The sequence below is a fragment of the Phaenicophaeus curvirostris genome, unplaced genomic scaffold, assembly GCF_032191515.1.
Source record: "Phaenicophaeus curvirostris isolate KB17595 unplaced genomic scaffold, BPBGC_Pcur_1.0 scaffold_241, whole genome shotgun sequence".
Lineage (NCBI taxonomy): Eukaryota > Metazoa > Chordata > Aves > Cuculiformes > Cuculidae > Phaenicophaeus > Phaenicophaeus curvirostris.
In genome coordinates, this window is record NW_027206856.1 from 185,862 (window position 1) to 203,310 (window position 17,449).

General features: G+C 64.2%; 2 protein-coding genes across 2 annotated transcripts; both read right to left on the reverse strand.

The window, feature by feature from the left end:
• Positions 1 to 88: 88 nt before the first annotated feature.
• On the reverse strand, positions 89 to 9,581 carry ZWINT (ZW10 interacting kinetochore protein). The gene is made up of 7 exons (XM_069882612.1): positions 9,559 to 9,581; positions 8,433 to 8,517; positions 4,605 to 4,710; positions 3,441 to 3,601; positions 2,623 to 2,673; positions 1,846 to 1,943; positions 89 to 1,052 (listed from the first exon to the last, which is right to left on the reverse strand). The coding sequence occupies exons 1-7, from the start codon at positions 9,579 to 9,581 to the stop codon at positions 911 to 913; spliced, it is 666 nt and encodes a 221-aa protein (XP_069738713.1). The 3' UTR covers positions 89 to 910.
• A 1,655-nt stretch (positions 9,582 to 11,236) lies between these two features.
• On the reverse strand, positions 11,237 to 16,394 carry TSR2 (TSR2 ribosome maturation factor). The gene is made up of 5 exons (XM_069882610.1): positions 16,285 to 16,394; positions 14,942 to 15,017; positions 13,622 to 13,713; positions 11,632 to 11,754; positions 11,237 to 11,542 (listed from the first exon to the last, which is right to left on the reverse strand). Exons 1-5 carry the CDS (start codon positions 16,366 to 16,368, stop codon positions 11,237 to 11,239), a joined length of 681 nt encoding a protein of 226 aa, XP_069738711.1. The 5' UTR covers positions 16,369 to 16,394.
• Between the last annotated feature and the right edge of the window lie 1,055 nt (positions 16,395 to 17,449).

A 17,449-nucleotide genomic window follows, 5' to 3' on the forward strand; every position in this document is an offset into this window, starting at 1 on the left:
GGGCACTTGGGGGGCAGAGGGGGCACTTGGGGGGCAGAGGGGGGCACTTATGGGGCAGAGGGAGTCACTTGGGGGGCAGGGGGGGGCACTTATGGGGCAGAGGGAGTCACTTGGGGGGCAGGGGGGGGCACTTATGGGGCAGGGGGGGCACTTGGGGGGCAGAGGGGGGCACTTGGGGGGCAGAGGGGGGCACTTATGGGGCAGAGGGGGGCACTTATGGGGCAGAGGGGGGCACTTGGGGGGCAGAGGGGGGCACTTATGGGGCTGGGGGGTCACTTATGGGGCAGAGAGAGTCACTTATGGGGCAGAGGGGGGCACTTATGGGGCAGAGGGAGTCACTTATGGGGCAGAGGGAGTCACTTGGGGGGCAGAGGGGGCACTTATGGGGCAGAGGGAGGAACTTATGGGGCAGAGGGGGGCACTTATGGGGCAGGGGGGGCACTTATGGGGCAGAGAGAGTCACTTATGGGGCAGAGGGGGGCACTCGGGGGGCAGAGGGGGGCACTTATGGGGCAGAGGGAGTCACTTATGGGGCAGAGGGGGCACTTATGGGGCAGAGGGAGGCACTTATGGGGCAGAGGGGGCACTTGGGGGGCAGAGGGGGGCACTTATGGGGCAGAGGGGGTCACTTATGGGGCAGGGGGGGCACTTGGGGGGCAGAGGGGGCACTTGGGGGGCAGAGGGGGTCACTTATGGGGCAGAGGGGGGCACTTATGGGGCAGAGAGAGTCACTTATGGGGCAGAGGGGGCACTTGGGGGGCAGAGGGGGCACTTATGGGGCAGAGGGGGGCACTTGGGGGCAGAGGGGGCACTTGGGGGGCAGAGGGGGCACTTGGGGGGCAGAGAGGGCACTTATGGGGCAGAGGGGGGCACTTGGGGGGCAGAGGGGGCACTTATGGGGCAGAGAGAGTCACTTATGGGGCAGAGGGGGGCACTTGGGGGGCAGAGGGGGGCACTTATGGGGCAGAGGGGGGCACTTGGGGGGCAGGAGGCTCTCGCCGTGGGGCACCCCACACGTCAGCAGGCGGTACAGGCGGCAGCCGGCCTCCCCCCTGCGACCCACGGCGACGTGTGGGGCAGGGACCCACGGAGGCCTCTGCCCCATAGATCCCTGCCCCATAGATCCCCTGCCCCATAGATCCCGCCCCACAACCTCCCCTGCCCCATAGATCCCTGCCCCATAGATTCCCTGCCCCATAGATCCCGCCCCATAGATCCCCTGCCCCATAGATCCCGCCCCATAGATCCCCTGCCCCATAGATCCCGCCCCACAGATCCCCTGCCTCATAGATCCCCTGCCCCATAGATCCCGCCCCATAGATCCCCTGCCCCATAGATCCCGCCCCACAACCTCCCCTGCCCCATAGATCCCGCCCCATAGATCCTGCCCCATAGATCCCATGCCCCATAGATCCCCTGCCCCATAGATCCTGCCCCACAACCTCCCCTGCCCCACAGATCCCACCCCACAACCTCCCCTGCCCCATAGATCCTGCCCCATAGATCCTGCCCCACAGATCCCACCCCATAGATCCTCCCTCCTGCCCCATAGATCCGTCCCCCTGCCCCATAGATCCTCCCCTCTGCCCCATAGAGACCCCCCTGCCCCATAGATCCCACCCCCAACCTCCCCTGCCCCATAGATCCCACCCCATAGATCCTGCCCCACAGATCCCACCCCATAGATCCTGCCCCACAACCTCCCCTGCCCCATAGATCCCACCCCATAGATCCTGCCCCACAACCTCCCCTGCCCCATAGATCCTGCCCCATAGATCCCGCCCCATAGATCCTCCCTCTGCCCCATAGATCCTGCCCCACAGCTCCTGCCCCACAGCTCCCCACCTGCGTGCGGCCCCCCGGCTGTGGGTCAGGGCCGCCCCCCGGCTCCTCTGCAGCTCCCGCTGCTCCTCCAGGCGCCCCCGGAGCTGCGAGACCCACGGCTATGGGGCAGGGAGACACCCCCTGCCCCATTGATCCCCCCCCTGCCCCATAGAGACCCCCCTGCCCCATAGATCTGCCTCACCTGCTTCATAGACCCATTCCCCTGCCCCATAGATCCTCCCCTCTGCCCCATAGATCCTCTCTCCTGCCCCATAGATCCTCCCCTCTGCCCCATAGACCTCCCCCTGCCCCATAGAGACCCCCCTGCCCCATAGATCTGCCTCACCTGCTTCATAGACCCATTCCCCTGCCCCATAGATCCCTCCCCCTGCCCCATAGATCCCCCCCCACCCCATAGATCTTACCCCCTGCCCCATAGATCCTCCCCCTGCCCCATAGATCCTCCCCCTGCCCCATAGATCCTGCCCCATAGATCCCTCCCTCTGCCCCATAGATCCTCCCTCTGCCCCATAGATCTTACCCTCTGCCCCATAGATCCTTCCCCCTGCCCCACAGATCCTGCCCCACAGATCCTGCCCCATAGATCCTGCCCCATAGATCCTTCCCCCTGCCCCATAGATCCTGCCCCATAGATCCCTGCCCCATAGATCCTCCCCTCTGCCCCATAGATCCTTCCCCCTGCCCCACAGATCCTGCCCCATAGATCCCTGCCCCATAGATCCTCCCCCTGCCCCACAGATCCTGCCCCATAGATCCTGCCCCATAGCTCCCTCTCACCTGGTCCCGACGCCCTCGAGCCTCGAGCAGCTTCGCCTCAAGCTCCGATCTCTGGGGGGGGGAATCTATGGGGCGGCCTCTGCCCCATAGCGAGACCCCCTGCCCCATAGCGAGACCCCCTGCCCCATAGAGACCCCCCCCTGCCCCATAGAGACCCCCCCTGCCCCATAGTGAGACCCCCTGCCCCATAGACCCCCCCAGCCCCATAGCGAGACCCCCCCCTGCCCCATAGGGACCCCCCCAGCCCCATAGGATCCCCCCCAGCCCCATAGATCCCCCCCAGCCCCATAGGATCCCCCCCAGCCCCATAGGAGCCCCCCCCAGCCCCATAGAATCCCCCCCAGCCCCATAGAATCCCCCCCAGCCCCATAGCGAGACCCCCAGCCCCATAGATCCCCCCCCAGCCCCATAGGATCCCCCCCAGCCCCATAGCCCCCTCCCCAGCCCCATAGAGACCCCCCAGCCCCATAGAGAGACCCCCCCTGCCCCATAGAGACCCCCCTGCCCCATAGAGACCCCCCCTGCCCCACAGCGAGACCCCCCCTGCCCCATAGCGAGACGCCCCCCAGCCCCATAGTCCCCCCCCAGCCCCATAGCCCCCTCCCCTGCCCCATAGAGCCCCCCCCCTGCCCCATAGAGACCCCCCCCAGCCCCACAGGAGCCCCCTCCCCAGCCCCATAGGCCCCCCCCAGCCCCATAGCCCCCTCCCCCAGCCCCATAGGCCCCCCCCAGCCCCATAGCCCCCCCCCAGCCCCATAGATCCCCCTCTCAGCCCCATAGCCCCCCCCCAGCCCCCCCGGACCCCCCCGTCCCCGTACCCTGCTGGGGTGGCCCCTCAGGGCGTCCCCGAGGCGTCCCCGCAGGCGCTGGCCCCGCTGCAGGCGGGCGAGGGCGGGGGGCAGGGCCCCCTCCAGCCCCCCCAGCGCCGCCCCATAGCGGCTCTTCAGCCCCCGCCAGCGCCCCCGCGCCTCCCCCAGCCCTGGGGGGGCACCAGACGGGGGGCTGGGGGGGTTTGGGGGTGACAAGAGGGGCTGGGGGGGGCTGGGGGGGCAGTTTGGGGACTTGGGGGGCAGGAATCGGGGGGCTGGGGGGGCTCGAGGGGGAGTTTGGGGACTTGGGGGGCAGGAATTGGGGGGCTGGGGGGGCTTGAGGGGGAGTTTAGGGACTTGGGGGGCAGGAATTGGGGGGCTGGGGGGGCTTGAGGGGGAGTTTGGGGACTTGGGGGGCAGGAATCGGGGGGCTGGGGGGGCTTGAGGGGGAGTTTGGGGACTTGGGGGGCAGGAATCGGGGGGCTGGGGGGGCTCAAGGGGGAGTTTGGGGACTTGGGGGGCAGGAATCAGGGGGCTGGGGGGGCTTAGGGGGGAGTTTGGGGACTTGGGGGGCAGGAATAGGGGGGCTGGGGGGGCTTGAGGGGGAGTTTGGGGACTTGGGGGGCAGGAATCGGGGGGCTGGGGGGGCTTGGGGGGGAGTTTGGGGACTTGGGGGGCAGGAATCAGGGGGCTGGGGGGGCTCGAGGGGGAGTTTGGGGACTTGGGGGGCAGGAATCGGGGGGCTGAGGGGGCTCAAGGGGGAGTTTAGGGACTTGGGGGGCAGGAATCGGGGGGCTGGGGGGGCTCAAGGGGGAGTTTGGGGACTTGGGGGGCAGGAATTGGGGGGCTGGGGGGGCTTAGGGGGGAGTTTGGGGACTTGGGGGGCAGGAATCGGGGGGCTGGGGGGGCTCGAGGGGGAGTTTGGGGACTTGGGGGGCAGGAATCGGGGGGCAGGAGGGGCTTGGGGGGGAGTTTGGGGACTTGGGGGGCAGGAATCGGGGGGCTGGGGGGGCTCGAGGGGCACTTGGGGGGGGCAAGAGGGGCTGGGGGGGCAGTTTAGGGACTTGGGGGGCAGGAATCGGGGGGCAGGAGGGGCTTGGGGGGCAGTTGTGGGGCTGGGGGGCAGGACTTGGGGGGCAGGGGGGGCAGGGGGGGCAGTCGGGGGTCACTCACGGGGGGCGGGGGGCTCCGTGGGGCCGGGGTGTCCCTGCAGCCCCCCCAGCAGCCGCTGCAGCACCCGCAGCTGAGTCAGCAGCAGCTTCCGCTTCCGCCGCGCGTCCTGGGGGGGGCACCGGGGGGCGCTATGGGGCACCTATGGGGCCCTATGGTGCCATATGGGGCAGCTATGGGGCCATATGGGGCACTTATGGGGTGCTAGGGGGCACTTATGGGGTGCTATAGGGCTCTATGGGGTGCTATGGGGCACTATGGGGCACTTATGGGGCAGCTATGGGGCCATATGGGGCAGTTATGGGGTGCTATGGGGCAGTTATGGGGCGCTATGAGGCACTTATGGGGTGCTATAGGGCTCTATGGGGCACCTATGGGGCACCTATGGGGCGCTATAGGGCTCTATGGGGCGGCTATGGGGCCATATGGGGCAGTTATGGGGTGCTATGGGGCAGTTATGGGGCGCTATGAGGCACTTATGGGGTGCTATAGGGCTCTATGGGGCACCTATGGGGCTCTATGGGGCACCTATGGGGTGCTATGGGGCTCTATGGGGTGCTATGGGGCGCTAGGGGGCACTTATGGGGTGCTATGGGGCACCTATGGGGCCCTATGGTGCCATATGGGGCGGCTATAGGGCCATATGGGGCAGTTATGGGGTGCTATGGGGCAGTTATGGGGCGCTATGAGGCACTTATGGGGTGCTATGGGGCTCTATGGGGCTCTATGGGGTGCTATGGGGCGCCTATGGGGCGCTACGGGGCAGCTATGGGGACCTATGGTGCCATATGAGGCACCTATGGGGCTCTATGGGGCGCTATAGGGCTCTATGGGGTGCTATGAGGCACCTATGAGGCCCTATGGCCCATATGGGGCAGCTGGGGGGCGCTATGGGGCCATATGGGGTAGTTATGGGGTGCTATGGGGAATCTATGGGGCCCTATGGTGCCATATGGGGCAGCTATGGGGCCATATGGGGCAGTTATGGGGTGCTATGGGGCACTTATGGGGTGCTATAGGGCTCTATGGGGTGCTATGGGGCACCTATGGGGCACTATGGGGCACTTATGGGGCAGCTATGGGGCCATATGGGGCAGTTATGGGGTGCTATGGGGCAGTTATGGGGCGCTATGAGGCACTTATGGGGTGCTATAGGGCTCTATGGGGCACCTATGGGGCTCTATGGGGCACTTATGGGGTGCTATAGGGCTCTATGGGGCGCTATGGGGTAGTTATGGGGTGCTATGGGGCAGCTATGGGGCCCTATGGTGCCATATGGGGTGGCTATGGGGCCATATGGGGCAGTTATGGGGTGCTATGGGGCACTTATGGGGTGCTATAGGGCTCTATGGGGTGCTATGAGGCACCTATGAGGCCCTATGGCCCATATGGGGCAGCTGGGGGGCGCTATGGGGCCATATGGGGCAGTTATGGGGTGCTATGGGGCAGCTATGGGGCCCTATGGTGCCATATGGGGCGGCTATGGGGCGCTATGGGGCACTTATGGGGCGCTATGGGGCAGTTATGGGGCGCTATGGGGCTCTATGGGGCGCTATGGGGCAGCTATGGGGCAGCTATGGGGCCATATGGGGCAGTTATGGGGTGCTATAGGGCTCTATGGGGTGCTATGGGGCACCTATGGGGCCCTATGGTGCCATATGGGGCGGCTATAGGGCCATATGGGGCAGTTATGGGGTGCTATGGGGCACTTATGGGGTGCTATAGGGCTCTATGGGGTGCTATGGGGCACCTATGGGGCCCTATGGTGCCATATGGGGCGGCTATGGGGCCATATGGGGCAGTTATGGGGTGCTATGGGGCACTTATGGGGTGCTATAGGGCTCTATGAGGTGCTATGGGGCACCTATGGGGTGCTATGGGGCACTTATGGGGCGCTATGGGGCAGTTATGGGGTGCTATGGGGCAGCTATGAGGCCTTCTGGTGCCATATGGGGCACCTATGGGGCTCTATGGGGCGCTATAGGGCTCTATGGGGTGCTATGGGGCACCTATGGGGCCCTATGGTGCCATATGGGGCGGCTATGGGGCCATATGGGGCAGTTATGGGGTGCTATGGGGCACTTATGGGGTGCTATAGGGCTCTATGAGGTGCTATGGGGCACCTATGGGGTGCTATGGGGCACTTATGGGGCGCTATGGGGCAGTTATGGGGTGCTATGGGGCAGCTATGAGGCCTTCTGGTGCCATATGGGGCACCTATGGGGCTCTATGGGGCGCTATAGGGCTCTATGGGGTGCTATGAGGCACCTATGAGGCCCTATGGCCCATATGGGGCAGCTGGGGGGCGCTATGGGGCCATATGGGGCAGTTATGGGGTGCTATGGGGCACTTATGGGGCGCTATAGGGCTCTATGGGGTGCTATGGGGCACCTATGGGGCTCTATGGGGCAATTACGGGGTGCTATAGGGCTCTATGGGGTGCTATGGGGCACTTATGGGGTGCTATGGGGCAGCTATGGGGCCCTCTGGTGCCATATGGGGCACCTATGGGGCTCTATGGGGCACTATAGGGCTCTATGGGGTGCTATGAGGCACCTATGAGGCCCTATGGCCCATATGGGGCAGCTGGGGGGCGCTATGGGGCAGCTATGGGGCCATATGGGGCAGTTATGGGGTGCTATGGGTCCCTATGAGTCTCTATGGGTCCCTATGGGTCACTATAGGGCAGCTATGGGTCCCTATGGGTCTCTATGGGGTCTCTATGGGTCCCTATGAGTCCCTATGGGTCACTGTGGGTCTCTATAGGGTCGCTATGGATCCCTATGGGTTGCTATGGGGTCACTATGGGTCCCTATGGGGTCTCTATGGATCTCTATGGGGTCACTATAGGGTCTCTATAGGTCCCTATGGAGTGCCTATGGGTCACTATAGGGTCCCTATGGATCGCTATGGGGCAGCTATGAGGTCTCTATGGGTCCCTACAGGGTCTCTATAGGTCCCTATGGGTCTCTATGGGTCCATACAGGGTCTCTATAGGTCCCTATGGGTCTCTATAGGTCCCTATGGGTCTCTATGGGTCCCTACAGGGTCTCTATAGGTTCCTATGGGTCTCTATGGGTCCATACAGGGTCTCCATGGGTCCCTATGGGTCTCTATGGGTCCCTACGGGTCTCCATGGGTCTCTATAGGTCCCTATGGGTCTCTATGGGTCCCTACAGGGTCTCTGTAGGTCCCTATGGGCCACTATGAGTCCCTACAGGGTTTCCATAGGTCCCTATGGGTCCCTATGGGTCACTATGGGTCTCCATGGGTCCCTACAGGGTCTCTATGGGTTTCTATGGGTCCCTATGGGTCACTATGAGTCCCTAGAGGGTCTCTGCAGGTCCCTATAGGTCGCTGTGGGTCCCTACAGGGTCTCTATAGGTCCCTATGGGTCTCTATAGGTCCCTACAGGATCTCTATGGGTCCCTATGGGTCCCTATGAGTCACTGTGGGTCTCTATAGGTCCCTATAGGTCGCTGTGGGTCCCTACAGGGTCTCTATAGGTCCCTATGGGTTTCCATGGGTCCCTATAGGGTCTCTATGGGTCCCTATGGGTCTCTATGAATCTCTATAGGTCCCTATGGGTCTCTATGGGTCCCTAGAGGGTCTCTATAGGTCCCTAGAGGGTCCCTATAGGTCTCCATGGGTCCCTACAGGGTCCCTATGGGTCCCTATGGGTCTCTATGAGTCTCTATAGGTCCCTAGAGGGTCCCTACAGGGTCTCTATGGGTCCCTAGAGGGTCCCTATAGGTCTCCATGGGTCCCTACAGGGTCTCTATGGGTCCCTATGGGTCTCTATAGGTCCCTATAGGTGGCTGTGGGTCTCACCGCCAGGTGCTCGGCGAGGCCGCGGGCAGGGACGTCACCGTCCTCGTCCTCCAGAGCCAGAGCCTGAGCCAGCGACTGCAGAGCCCTGGGGACAGGGGGACATGGGGACAGAGGGACCCCCCCGCGTCCCTGTCACCCTCCGTGTCCCCTCATGTCCCCTCAATGTCCCCTCTGTGTCCCCTCCCTGGCCCCTCATGTCCCCCCTGGCCCCCTGTGTCCCCTCAATGTCCCCTGTCCCCATGTCCCTGTCCCCATCCCCATGTCCCCCCTTGTCCCCTGTGCCCCCCCCATGTCCCCCTGTCCCCTCCCTGTCCCCACCCGTGTCCCTCTGTCCCCTGTGTCCCCCCCCCGTCCCCTCATGACATGGGGGGGACGGACATAGGGACAAGGACGTGGGGACAGGGACACAAGAGGGACAGAGGGACACGGTGGGGACATGGGGACAGGGACACAGGGAGATGGGAAGGGACATGGGGGGACATGAGGGGACAGGGAGGGGACAGGAGTGGGGACAGAGGGACATGAGGGGACATAGACACAGGGGGATGGGGACAAGGACATGGGGACAGGGGACATGGGGGGGGTCACAGGGGGATGGGGGGACAGGGGGACATGGAGGGTGACAGGGACGTGGGGACAAGGGGGGACAGGAGGGGACAGGGAGGGGACAGGGAGGGGGACAGGGACGTGGGGACAAGGGGGGACAGGAGGGGACAGGGAGGGGACAGGGAGGGGGACAGGGACGTGGGGACAAGGGGGGACAGGAGGGGACAGGGAGGGGGACAGGGACGTGGGGACAAGGGGGGACATGAGGGGACATGGAGGGGGACAGGGACGTGGGGACAAGGGGGGACAGGGAGGGGACAGGGAGGGGGACAGGGACGTGGGGACATGAGGGGACATGAGGGGACATGGAGGGGGACAGGGACGTGGGGTCAAGGGGGGACATGAGGGGACAGGGAGGGGACAGGGTGGGGGACAGGGAAGTGGGGACAAGGGGGGACAGGGAGGGGACAGGGAGGGGACATCAGGGGACGGGGAGGGGACAGGGACAGGGGTCTGGGGACACGGGGGGGACCCGAGGGGACACGGGGGGGACCCGAGGGGACAGAGCCGCCTCCCTCACCCCTGCGCGCGCCGCTCCGCCATCGCCGCTTCCCGCGCTTTTCCCCCTCCCCTTAAGCCCCGCCCACCAACCCGCCTCAGCCAATCAGCGCCGCTCCCCGCGCTTTTCCCGCCCATTAAGCCCCGCCCACCAACCCGCCTCAGCCAATCAGCGCCGCTCCCCGCGCTTTTCCCGCCCCCTAAGCCCCGCCCCCCCGGCCCCGCCTCGGCCAATCAGAGGCCGCGATTCACCTAGCAACGCGTCGCAGCCAATCAGCGCCCGCTCGGCGCTTTAAAGCCCCGCCCACCAGCGGCGCCCGCCACTGAGGCCACGCCCAGCGGCCGCCTCAGGCAGCGAGGGAAGCGGGGAGACTGGGAGGGACTGGGAGGGACTGGGACCCCGGTAACCTAGAATGTGTTAAACTGGGAGGGACTGGGGCGTCCCTATGGGGCCAAAGGGTCTCTATGGGGCTACAGGGTCTCTATGGGGCTGGGGGGGGGGTCCCTATGGGACTATAGGGTCCCTATGGGGCAGGGGGGGGTCTCTATGGGGCAGGGGGGGTCCCTATGGGGCAGGGGGGGGTCTCTATGGGGCTGGGGGGGGTCCCTATGGGGCGGGGGGGGTGTCTCTATGGCACTATAGGGTCTCTATGGGGCAGGGGGGAGTCCCTATGGGACTATAGGGTCTCTATGGGGCAGGGGGGGGTCTCTATGGGGCTATAGGGTCTCTATGGGGCTGGGGTGGGGCGTCCCTATGGGGCGGGGGGGATCTCTATGGGGCTATAGGGTCTCTATGGGGCGGGGGGGGTCTCTATGGCGCTATAGGGTCTCTATGGGGCTGGGGGGGTCCCTATGCGGCTATAGGGTCCCTATGGGGCTATAGGGTCTCTATGGGGCGGGGGGGGGTCCCCATGGGGCTATAGGGTCCCCATGGGGCAGGGGGGGGGTCTCTATGGGGCAGGGGGGGGGTCCCCATGGGGCAGGGAGGGGTTCCTATGGGGCTATAGGGTCTCTATGGGGCAGGGGGGGGTCTCTATGGAGCTATAGGGTCTCTATGGGGCGGGGGGGGGTCCCTATGGGGCAGGGGGGGGTCTCTATGGGACTATAGGGTCTCTATGGGGCAGGGGGGGGTCCCTATGGGGCTATAGGGTCCCTATGGGGCGGGGGGGGTCCCTATGGGGCTATAGGGTCCCCATGGGGCAGGGAGGGGTCCCTATGGGGCTATAGGGTCTCTATGGGGCAGGGGGGGGTCTCTATGGAGCTATAGGGTCTCTATGGGGCGGGGGGGGTCCCTATGGGGCAGGGGGGGGTCTCTATGGGACTATAGGGTCCCTATGGGGCTACAGGGTCCCTATGGGGCGGGGGGGGGTCCCTATGGGGCTATAGGGTCCCTATGGGGCAGGGGGGGGTCCCTATGGGGCTATAGGGTCTCTATGGGGCAGGGGGGGGGTCTCTAGGGGGCTGGGGTGGGGGGTCCCCATGGGGCTATAGGGTCTCTATGGGGCAGGGGGGGTCTCTAGGGGGCTGGGGTGGGGGGTCCCTATGGGGCTATAGGGTCTCTATGGGGCAGGGGGGCGTCTCTATGGGGCTATAGAGTCTCTATGGGGCAGGGGGTGTCTCTATGGGGCTATACGGTCCCTATGGGGCAGAGAGGAGTCCCTATAGGGCTGGGGGGGTCTCTATGGGGCTGGGGGGGGTCCCTATTCCCCCCCCCAAAACAGACGACACCCCATTTCTTTTCCCCCCCACATCGTGGGGGGCCCTTTATTATTGCCCCCCCCTTGAATCTGGGGGACAGTTATGGGGCGCGGGGGGCACTTGTGGGGCAGGGGGGGGCAGTTGTGGGGCGGGGGGGGGCAGTTGTGGGGTGGGGGGGGGCACTTGTGGGGCACGAGGAGGGGGGGTTTTGGGGTCCCCCCCCCCTCCTTTTCCGTCACCGTCGCCGCCTCACGAGGGTCCAACCATCGCTGGGGGGGGGGGGGCGAGGGGTCCCCACATTCCATGGCCTGTGGGGGGGAGATGACGTCATAACCCCCTCTATGACATCATCACCCCCCGATGATGTCATCGATGATGTCATCGATGATGTCGTTACCTCCTCCTCCTCCTCCTGGTCCTGGCCCCCCCCCCACCCGCGGGGGGGGCAAAGGGGGGGCGAGGGGGGGGGGGGTGAGGCCTGAGCGGGGCCCCCCCAGAGCGAGAGCAGCGCCCGGCTGACCTGGAAAGGGTTAAACTGGTTAGACTGGGTTATACTGGGAGGGACTGGGAGGGGGCAACAGGGACCCCGGCTCCCAGTTCAGCTGGAAAGGGTTAAACTGGTTAGACTGGGTTATACTGGGAGGGACTGGGAGAGGTAGACAGTGATCCCAGCTCCCAGTTCAGCTGGAAGGGGTTATACTGGTTAAACTGGGTTATACTGGGAGAGACTGGGAGGGGGCAACAGGGACCCCGGCTCCCAGTTCAGCTGGAAAGGGTTAAACTGGTTAGACTGGGTTATACTGGGAGGGACTGGGAGAGGTAGACAGTGATCCCAGCTCCCAGTTCAGCTGGAAAGGGTTATACTGGTTAAACTGGGTTATACTGGGAGGGGTGGACAGTGACCCCGGCTCCCAGTTCAGCTGGAAGGGGTTATACTGGTTAAACTGGGTTATACTGGGAGGGACTGGGAGGGGTGGACAGTGACCCCGGCTCCCAGTTCAGCTGGAAGGGGTTATACTGGTTAAACTGGGTTATACTGGGAGGGACTGGGAGGGGTGGACAGTGACCCCGGCTCCCAGTTCAGCTGGAAGGGGTTATACTGGTTAAACTGGGTTATACTGGGAGGGACTGGGAGAGGTAGACAGTGATCCCAGCTCCCAGTTCAGCTGGAAAGGGTTATACTGGGATAAACTGGGTTATACTGGGAGGGACTGGGAGGGGTGGACAGAGACCCCAGCTCCCAGTTCAGCTGGAAAGGGTTAAACTGGTTAAACTGGGTTATACTGGGAGGGACTGGGAGGGGTGGACAGGGACCCCGGCTCCCAGTTCAGCTGGAAAGGGTTATACTGGGATAAACTGGGTTATACTGGGAGGGACTGGGAGGGGTGGACAGTGACCCCGGCTCCCAGTTCAGCTGGAAGGGGTTATACTGGTTAAACTGGGTTATACTGGGAGGGACTGGGAGAGGTAGACAGTGATCCCAGCTCCCAGTTCAGCTGGAAAGGGTTATACTGGGATAAACTGGGTTATACTGGGAGGGACTGGGAGGGGGGAACAGCAACCCCGGCTCCCAGTTCAGCTGGAAGGGGTTGAACTGGTTAGACTGGGTTATACTGGGAGGGACTGGGAGGGGTGGACAGTGACCCCGGCTCCCAGTTCAGCTGGAAGGGGTTATACTGGTTAAACTGGGTTATACTGGGAGGGACTGGGAGGGGTGGACAGTGACCCCGGCTCCCAGTTCAGCTGGAAAGGGTTAAACTGGTTAAACTGGGTTATACTGGGAGGGACTGGGAGGGGGAAACAGGGACCCCGGCTCCCAGTTCAGCTGGAAAGGGGTTATACTGGTTAAACTGGGTTATACTGGGAGGGACTGGGAGAGGTAGACAGTGATCCCAGCTCCCAGTTCAGCTGGAAAGGGTTATACTGGGATAAACTGGGTTATACTGGGAGGGACTGGGAGGGGGGACAGAGACCCCAGCTCCCAGTTCAGCTGGAAAGGGTTAAACTGGTTAAACTGGGTTATACTGGGAGGGACTGGGAGGGGTGGACAGTGACCCCGGCTCCCAGTTCAGCTGGAAAGGGTTAAACTGGTTAAACTGGGTTATACTGGGAGGGACTGGGAGGGGTGGACAGCGACCCCGGCTCCCAGTTCAGCTGGAAGGGGTTATACTGGTTAAACTGGGTTATACTGGGAGCATGCTGATTCGTACTGGTTTATACTGGGAGCTGCTAAAGAGGGACTGGGATGGATAAGGAGCATCAGAGGATGCTGAGAGCAGCCTGGGAGGCAACTGGTTGTACTGGGAGTGACTGGGGGGGGCTGTGTTGGGGGAGATACTGGTTTGTACTGGTTCGTACTGGTTTGTACTGGTTCGTACTGGTCTGACCTGCTGCAGGCTGCCGTCCTCCACGCTGGTGTCGAACTCGTTGTCCATCACCTCAGCCAGAAAATCCTCCACCTCCTCCTGCTCCAGGTCAGCTGGGGGGGGGGGGGGATGGATTTGGGGGTCACGGGGGGGGGGGCTGGGGGGGTCAAGGGGGGGATTTGGGGGGGTCCATGGGTTTTGGGGGGGCTCGGGGGGGGTGTTGAGGGGGTTTGGGGGGTCACGGGGGGATTTGGGGGGGTCTATGGGTTTTGGGGGGGCTCATGGGGGGGTGTTGAGGGGGTTTGGGGGGGGTCAAGGGGGGGATTTGGGGGGGTCCATGGGTTTTGGGGGGGCTCGGGGGGGGTGTTGAGGGGGTTTGGGGGGGGTCAAGGGGGGATTTGGGGGGGTCCATGGGTTTTGGGGGGGCTGGGGGGGCTCATGGGGGATTGTTGAAGGGGTTTGGGGGGTCAAGGGGGGGATTTGGGGGGTCTATGGGTTTTGGGGGGGCTCGAGGGGGGTGTTGAGGGGGTTTGGGGGGGTCAAGGGGGGATTTGGGGGGGTCTATGGGTTTTGGGGGGGCTCATGGGGGGGTGTTGAGGGGGTTTGGGGGGGGTCAAGGGGGGGATTTGGGGGGGTCCGTGGGATGTGGGGGGGCTCATGGGGGGGTGTTGAGGGGGTTTGGGGGGTCATAGGGGGGATTTGAGGGGGTTTGGGGGGGTCCATGGGGACTTTGGGGGGGCCACGAGTTTTGGGGGGTCATTGGGGGGGGTCCATGAGTTCTGGGGGGGTCATGAGGGGGATTCAGGGGGGTCCCCAGGGTGGGTTTTGGGGTCCCAGAGGTGTTTTTGGGGTCCCAGGGTGGGTTTCGGGGTTCCCAGGGTGGGTTTTTGGGGCCCCAGGCTGGTTTTTGGGGCCCCAGGCTGGTTTTTGGGGTCCCCGGGTTCATTTTTGGGGTCCCGGGGTGGGTTTTTGGGGTCCGGGGTGGGTTTCTGGGGTCCCCGGGTGGGTTTTTGGGGTCCCTGCGTTCATTTTTGGGGTCCCAGGGTTCATTTTTGGGGTCCCCGGGGTGGGTTTTGGGGTCCCCGGGGTGGGTTTTTGGGGTCCCCGGGTGGGTTTCTGGGGTCCCCGGGTGGGTTTTTGGGGTCCCAGGGTTCATTTTTGGGGTCCCGGGTGGGTTTTTGGGGTCCCCGCGTTCATTTTTGGGGTCCCAGGGTTCATTTTTGGGGTCCCCGGGGTGGGTTTTTTGGGGTCCCCGGGGTGGGTTTCGGGGTCCCAGGGTGTGTTTTGGGGTCCCCGGGTTCATTTTTGGGGTCCCTGGTGGGTTTTGGGGTCCCCCCTGACCGTTCTGGGTGAAGAACTGCAGGACGGCTCCGGGCAGCCAGGCCGCCTTCTCGGGGCTCTGGGGGCCCCCGAAACCCTGCGACACGGCCAGCTGGGGGGGACCTGTCACCCCCTGTCCCCTCCCCGTGTCCCTCTGTCCCCCCCCCATGTCCCCCTGTCCCCTCCCCTGTCCCCCTGTCCCCCCCTCAGGTTCCTCTGTCCCACCCCCCCCCCCCCCAGTCGTGTCTTGTCACCCCCTAATGTCCCCTCCCCACCCCCCCATGTCCCTCTGTCCCCTCCCTTGTCCCCTCCATGTCCCCTCGTGTCACCCCCCCCACCCCAATGTCCCCCTGTGTCCCCCTGTCCCCTCATGTCCCCCCTCGTGTCCCTCTGTCCCCCCTCATGTCCCCCTGTCCCCTCGAGTCCCTCTGTCGCCCTGTCCCCCCTCGTGTCGCCCTGTCCCCCCTCGTGTCCCTCTGTCCCCCATCCCCTCATGTTCCTCTGTCCCCTCCCTTGTCCCTTATCCCCCCCCTCACGTCCCTCTGTCCCCCTCGGGTCCTCCTGTTCCCCTCAGGTCCCCCTCATGTCCCTCTGTCCCCTCCCATGTCCCCCTGTCCCCCCCATGCCCCCCTGTCCCCCCCATGCCCCCCTGTCCCCCCCATGCCCCAATGTCCCCCCTATGTCCTGCCCCCCTGTGTCCCCCTGTTACCACGTCCCCTTGTGCCCCCCACCCCCCATGTCCCCCTCCCATGTCCCCCTGTCCCCCCCCGTGTCCCCTTGTCCCCCTTGTCTCACCCCCCCAGTACCCCAATGTCCTCCTCTGTCCCCCTCTCATGTCCCTCTGTCCCCTCTCATGTCCCTCTGTCCCCCCGTGTCCCCCTGTCCCCTCTCACGTCCCTCTGTCCCCTCTCACGTCCCCGTCCCCCCATGTCCCCCTGTCCCCTCTCACGTCCCCCTGTCCCCCCCGTGTCCCCCTGTCCCCCACCATGTCCCCCTGTCCCCCACCATGTCCCCCCTGTCCCCCCCGTGTCCCCCTGTCCCCTCTCATGTCCCTCTGTCCCACCATGTCCCCGTCCCCTCTCACGTCCCCCTGTCCCCTCTCATGTCCCCCTGTCCCATGTCCCCCTGTCCCTTCTCACGTCCCCCCCATGTCCCCTCTCATGTCCCCCTGCCCCCCTCATGTCCCCCTGTCCCCTCTCATGCCCCCCCATGTCCCCTGCCCCCCCATGTCCCCTCTCATGTCCCCCTGCCCCCTCATGTCCCCCTGTCCCCTCTCATGCCCCCCCGTGTCCCCTCTCCCCCCCGTGTCCCCCCTGTGTCCCCTGTCCCCCCCCTGTCCCCCCCCGTGTCCCCGTGTCCCCCACCTGCAGCGCCTCCCACCCCCCCAGCAGGTCGCAGACGCCGCGGGCGAACCGCTCCTCCCTCCCCTCCGCCGCGGGAGCCGCCATGGACGCCGCGCAGCCCGCGCAGCCGCGCGCCGAGCGAGCGAGCGAGCGAGCGCCGAGCGATCGAGCGACCCCTTCGAGGGCCACGCGGCGGGGAGGCGCCAACTACAACTCCCGGCAGCCCCCGCGGCGACGCCTGTATAATGGGGCAGGGCGGGAGGCGCGAACTACAACTCCCAGCAGCCCCCGCGGCGGAGCCTTTATAAAGGGGCAGAGCGGAAGGCGCCAACTACAACTCCCAGCAGCCCCCGCGGCGCCGCCTTTCTAATAGGCAGCGCGGAAGGCGCCAACTACAACTCCCAGCAGCCCCCGCGGCGCCTCAGTCGCAATGGGGCGGGGCGGGAGGCGCCAACTACAACTTATTGCTTATTTTTTAGGGTTTTTTTTCTCATTTTCGCTTCATTTCTTGCCATTTTATATCATTTTTTTGCCGCTTTCGTTCATTTCCTGCCGTTTTATTTCATTTTTGCCCTTTTTAGTTCATTTCTTCCTCTATTACTATAATTTTTTCAATTTTTGCTTCACTTCTTGCCATTTTATAGATTTTTTCGCCACTTTTGCCTCATTCCTTGCCATTTTAATGCCACTTTTTGCCATTTTTAGTTCACTTCTTGCTATTTTTACGTCATTTTCCCCATTTTTGAGTCATTTCTTGCCACTCATCACCCCCCAGCGCGGTTTCGGGGTGAATTCCCGTGAGTTCCGGCTTGAGGAGGGAGCGGAGATTTGCTTCACGTGGGGGAAAAACTACTAGAAAACTTAAAAAACGTTAAAAAATGAGAAAAAAAAGAGAAATGCTTAAGCTCAGAGAAATAAAAGGGGGGGGCCCTTCCCAACATGGCGGCGCCCGCCTCAACATGGCGGCGGCCACCTCAACATGGCGGCGCCTCCCTCCCAGCCGCGCCTGGTGGGGGCGCCCTTCTCAAAATGGCGCCCCCCACAAAATCTCCCGCCTATAGGGAAAGAGCGCGCGCTCGCCCTTCCCAAGATGGCGGCGCGGCGCGGTCAAGATGGCGCCGGGGCCCCGCCTTTTCCCTCGCCGTTTCCGCGTTCGAATCCAACTTTCCCGGGCGACCGGAGCCCC

Coding starts and splice junctions, on each gene's coding strand:
- ZWINT (XM_069882612.1), bottom strand. CDS start 9,581: ATGGCGGAGCGGCGCGCGCAGGG. Junction 8,518..9,558: donor GCGGAGCGGCGCGCGCAGGG/GTGAGGGAGGCG, acceptor CCCTGTCCCCAG/GGCTCTGCAGTCGCTGGCTC. Junction 1,053..1,845: donor AGCCGGGGGGCCGCACGCAG/GTGGGGAGCTGT, acceptor CGTGGGTCGCAG/GGGGGAGGCCGGCTGCCGCC.
- TSR2 (XM_069882610.1), bottom strand. CDS start 16,368: ATGGCGGCTCCCGCGGCGGAGGGGAGGGAGGAGCGGTTCGCCCGCGGC. Junction 15,018..16,284: donor GGGGGTGGGAGGCGCTGCAG/GTGGGGGACACG, acceptor GCCGTGTCGCAG/GGTTTCGGGGGCCCCCAGAG. Junction 11,543..11,631: donor ACCAGGAGGAGGAGGAGGAG/GTAACGACATCA, acceptor TCCCCCCCACAG/GCCATGGAATGTGGGGACCC.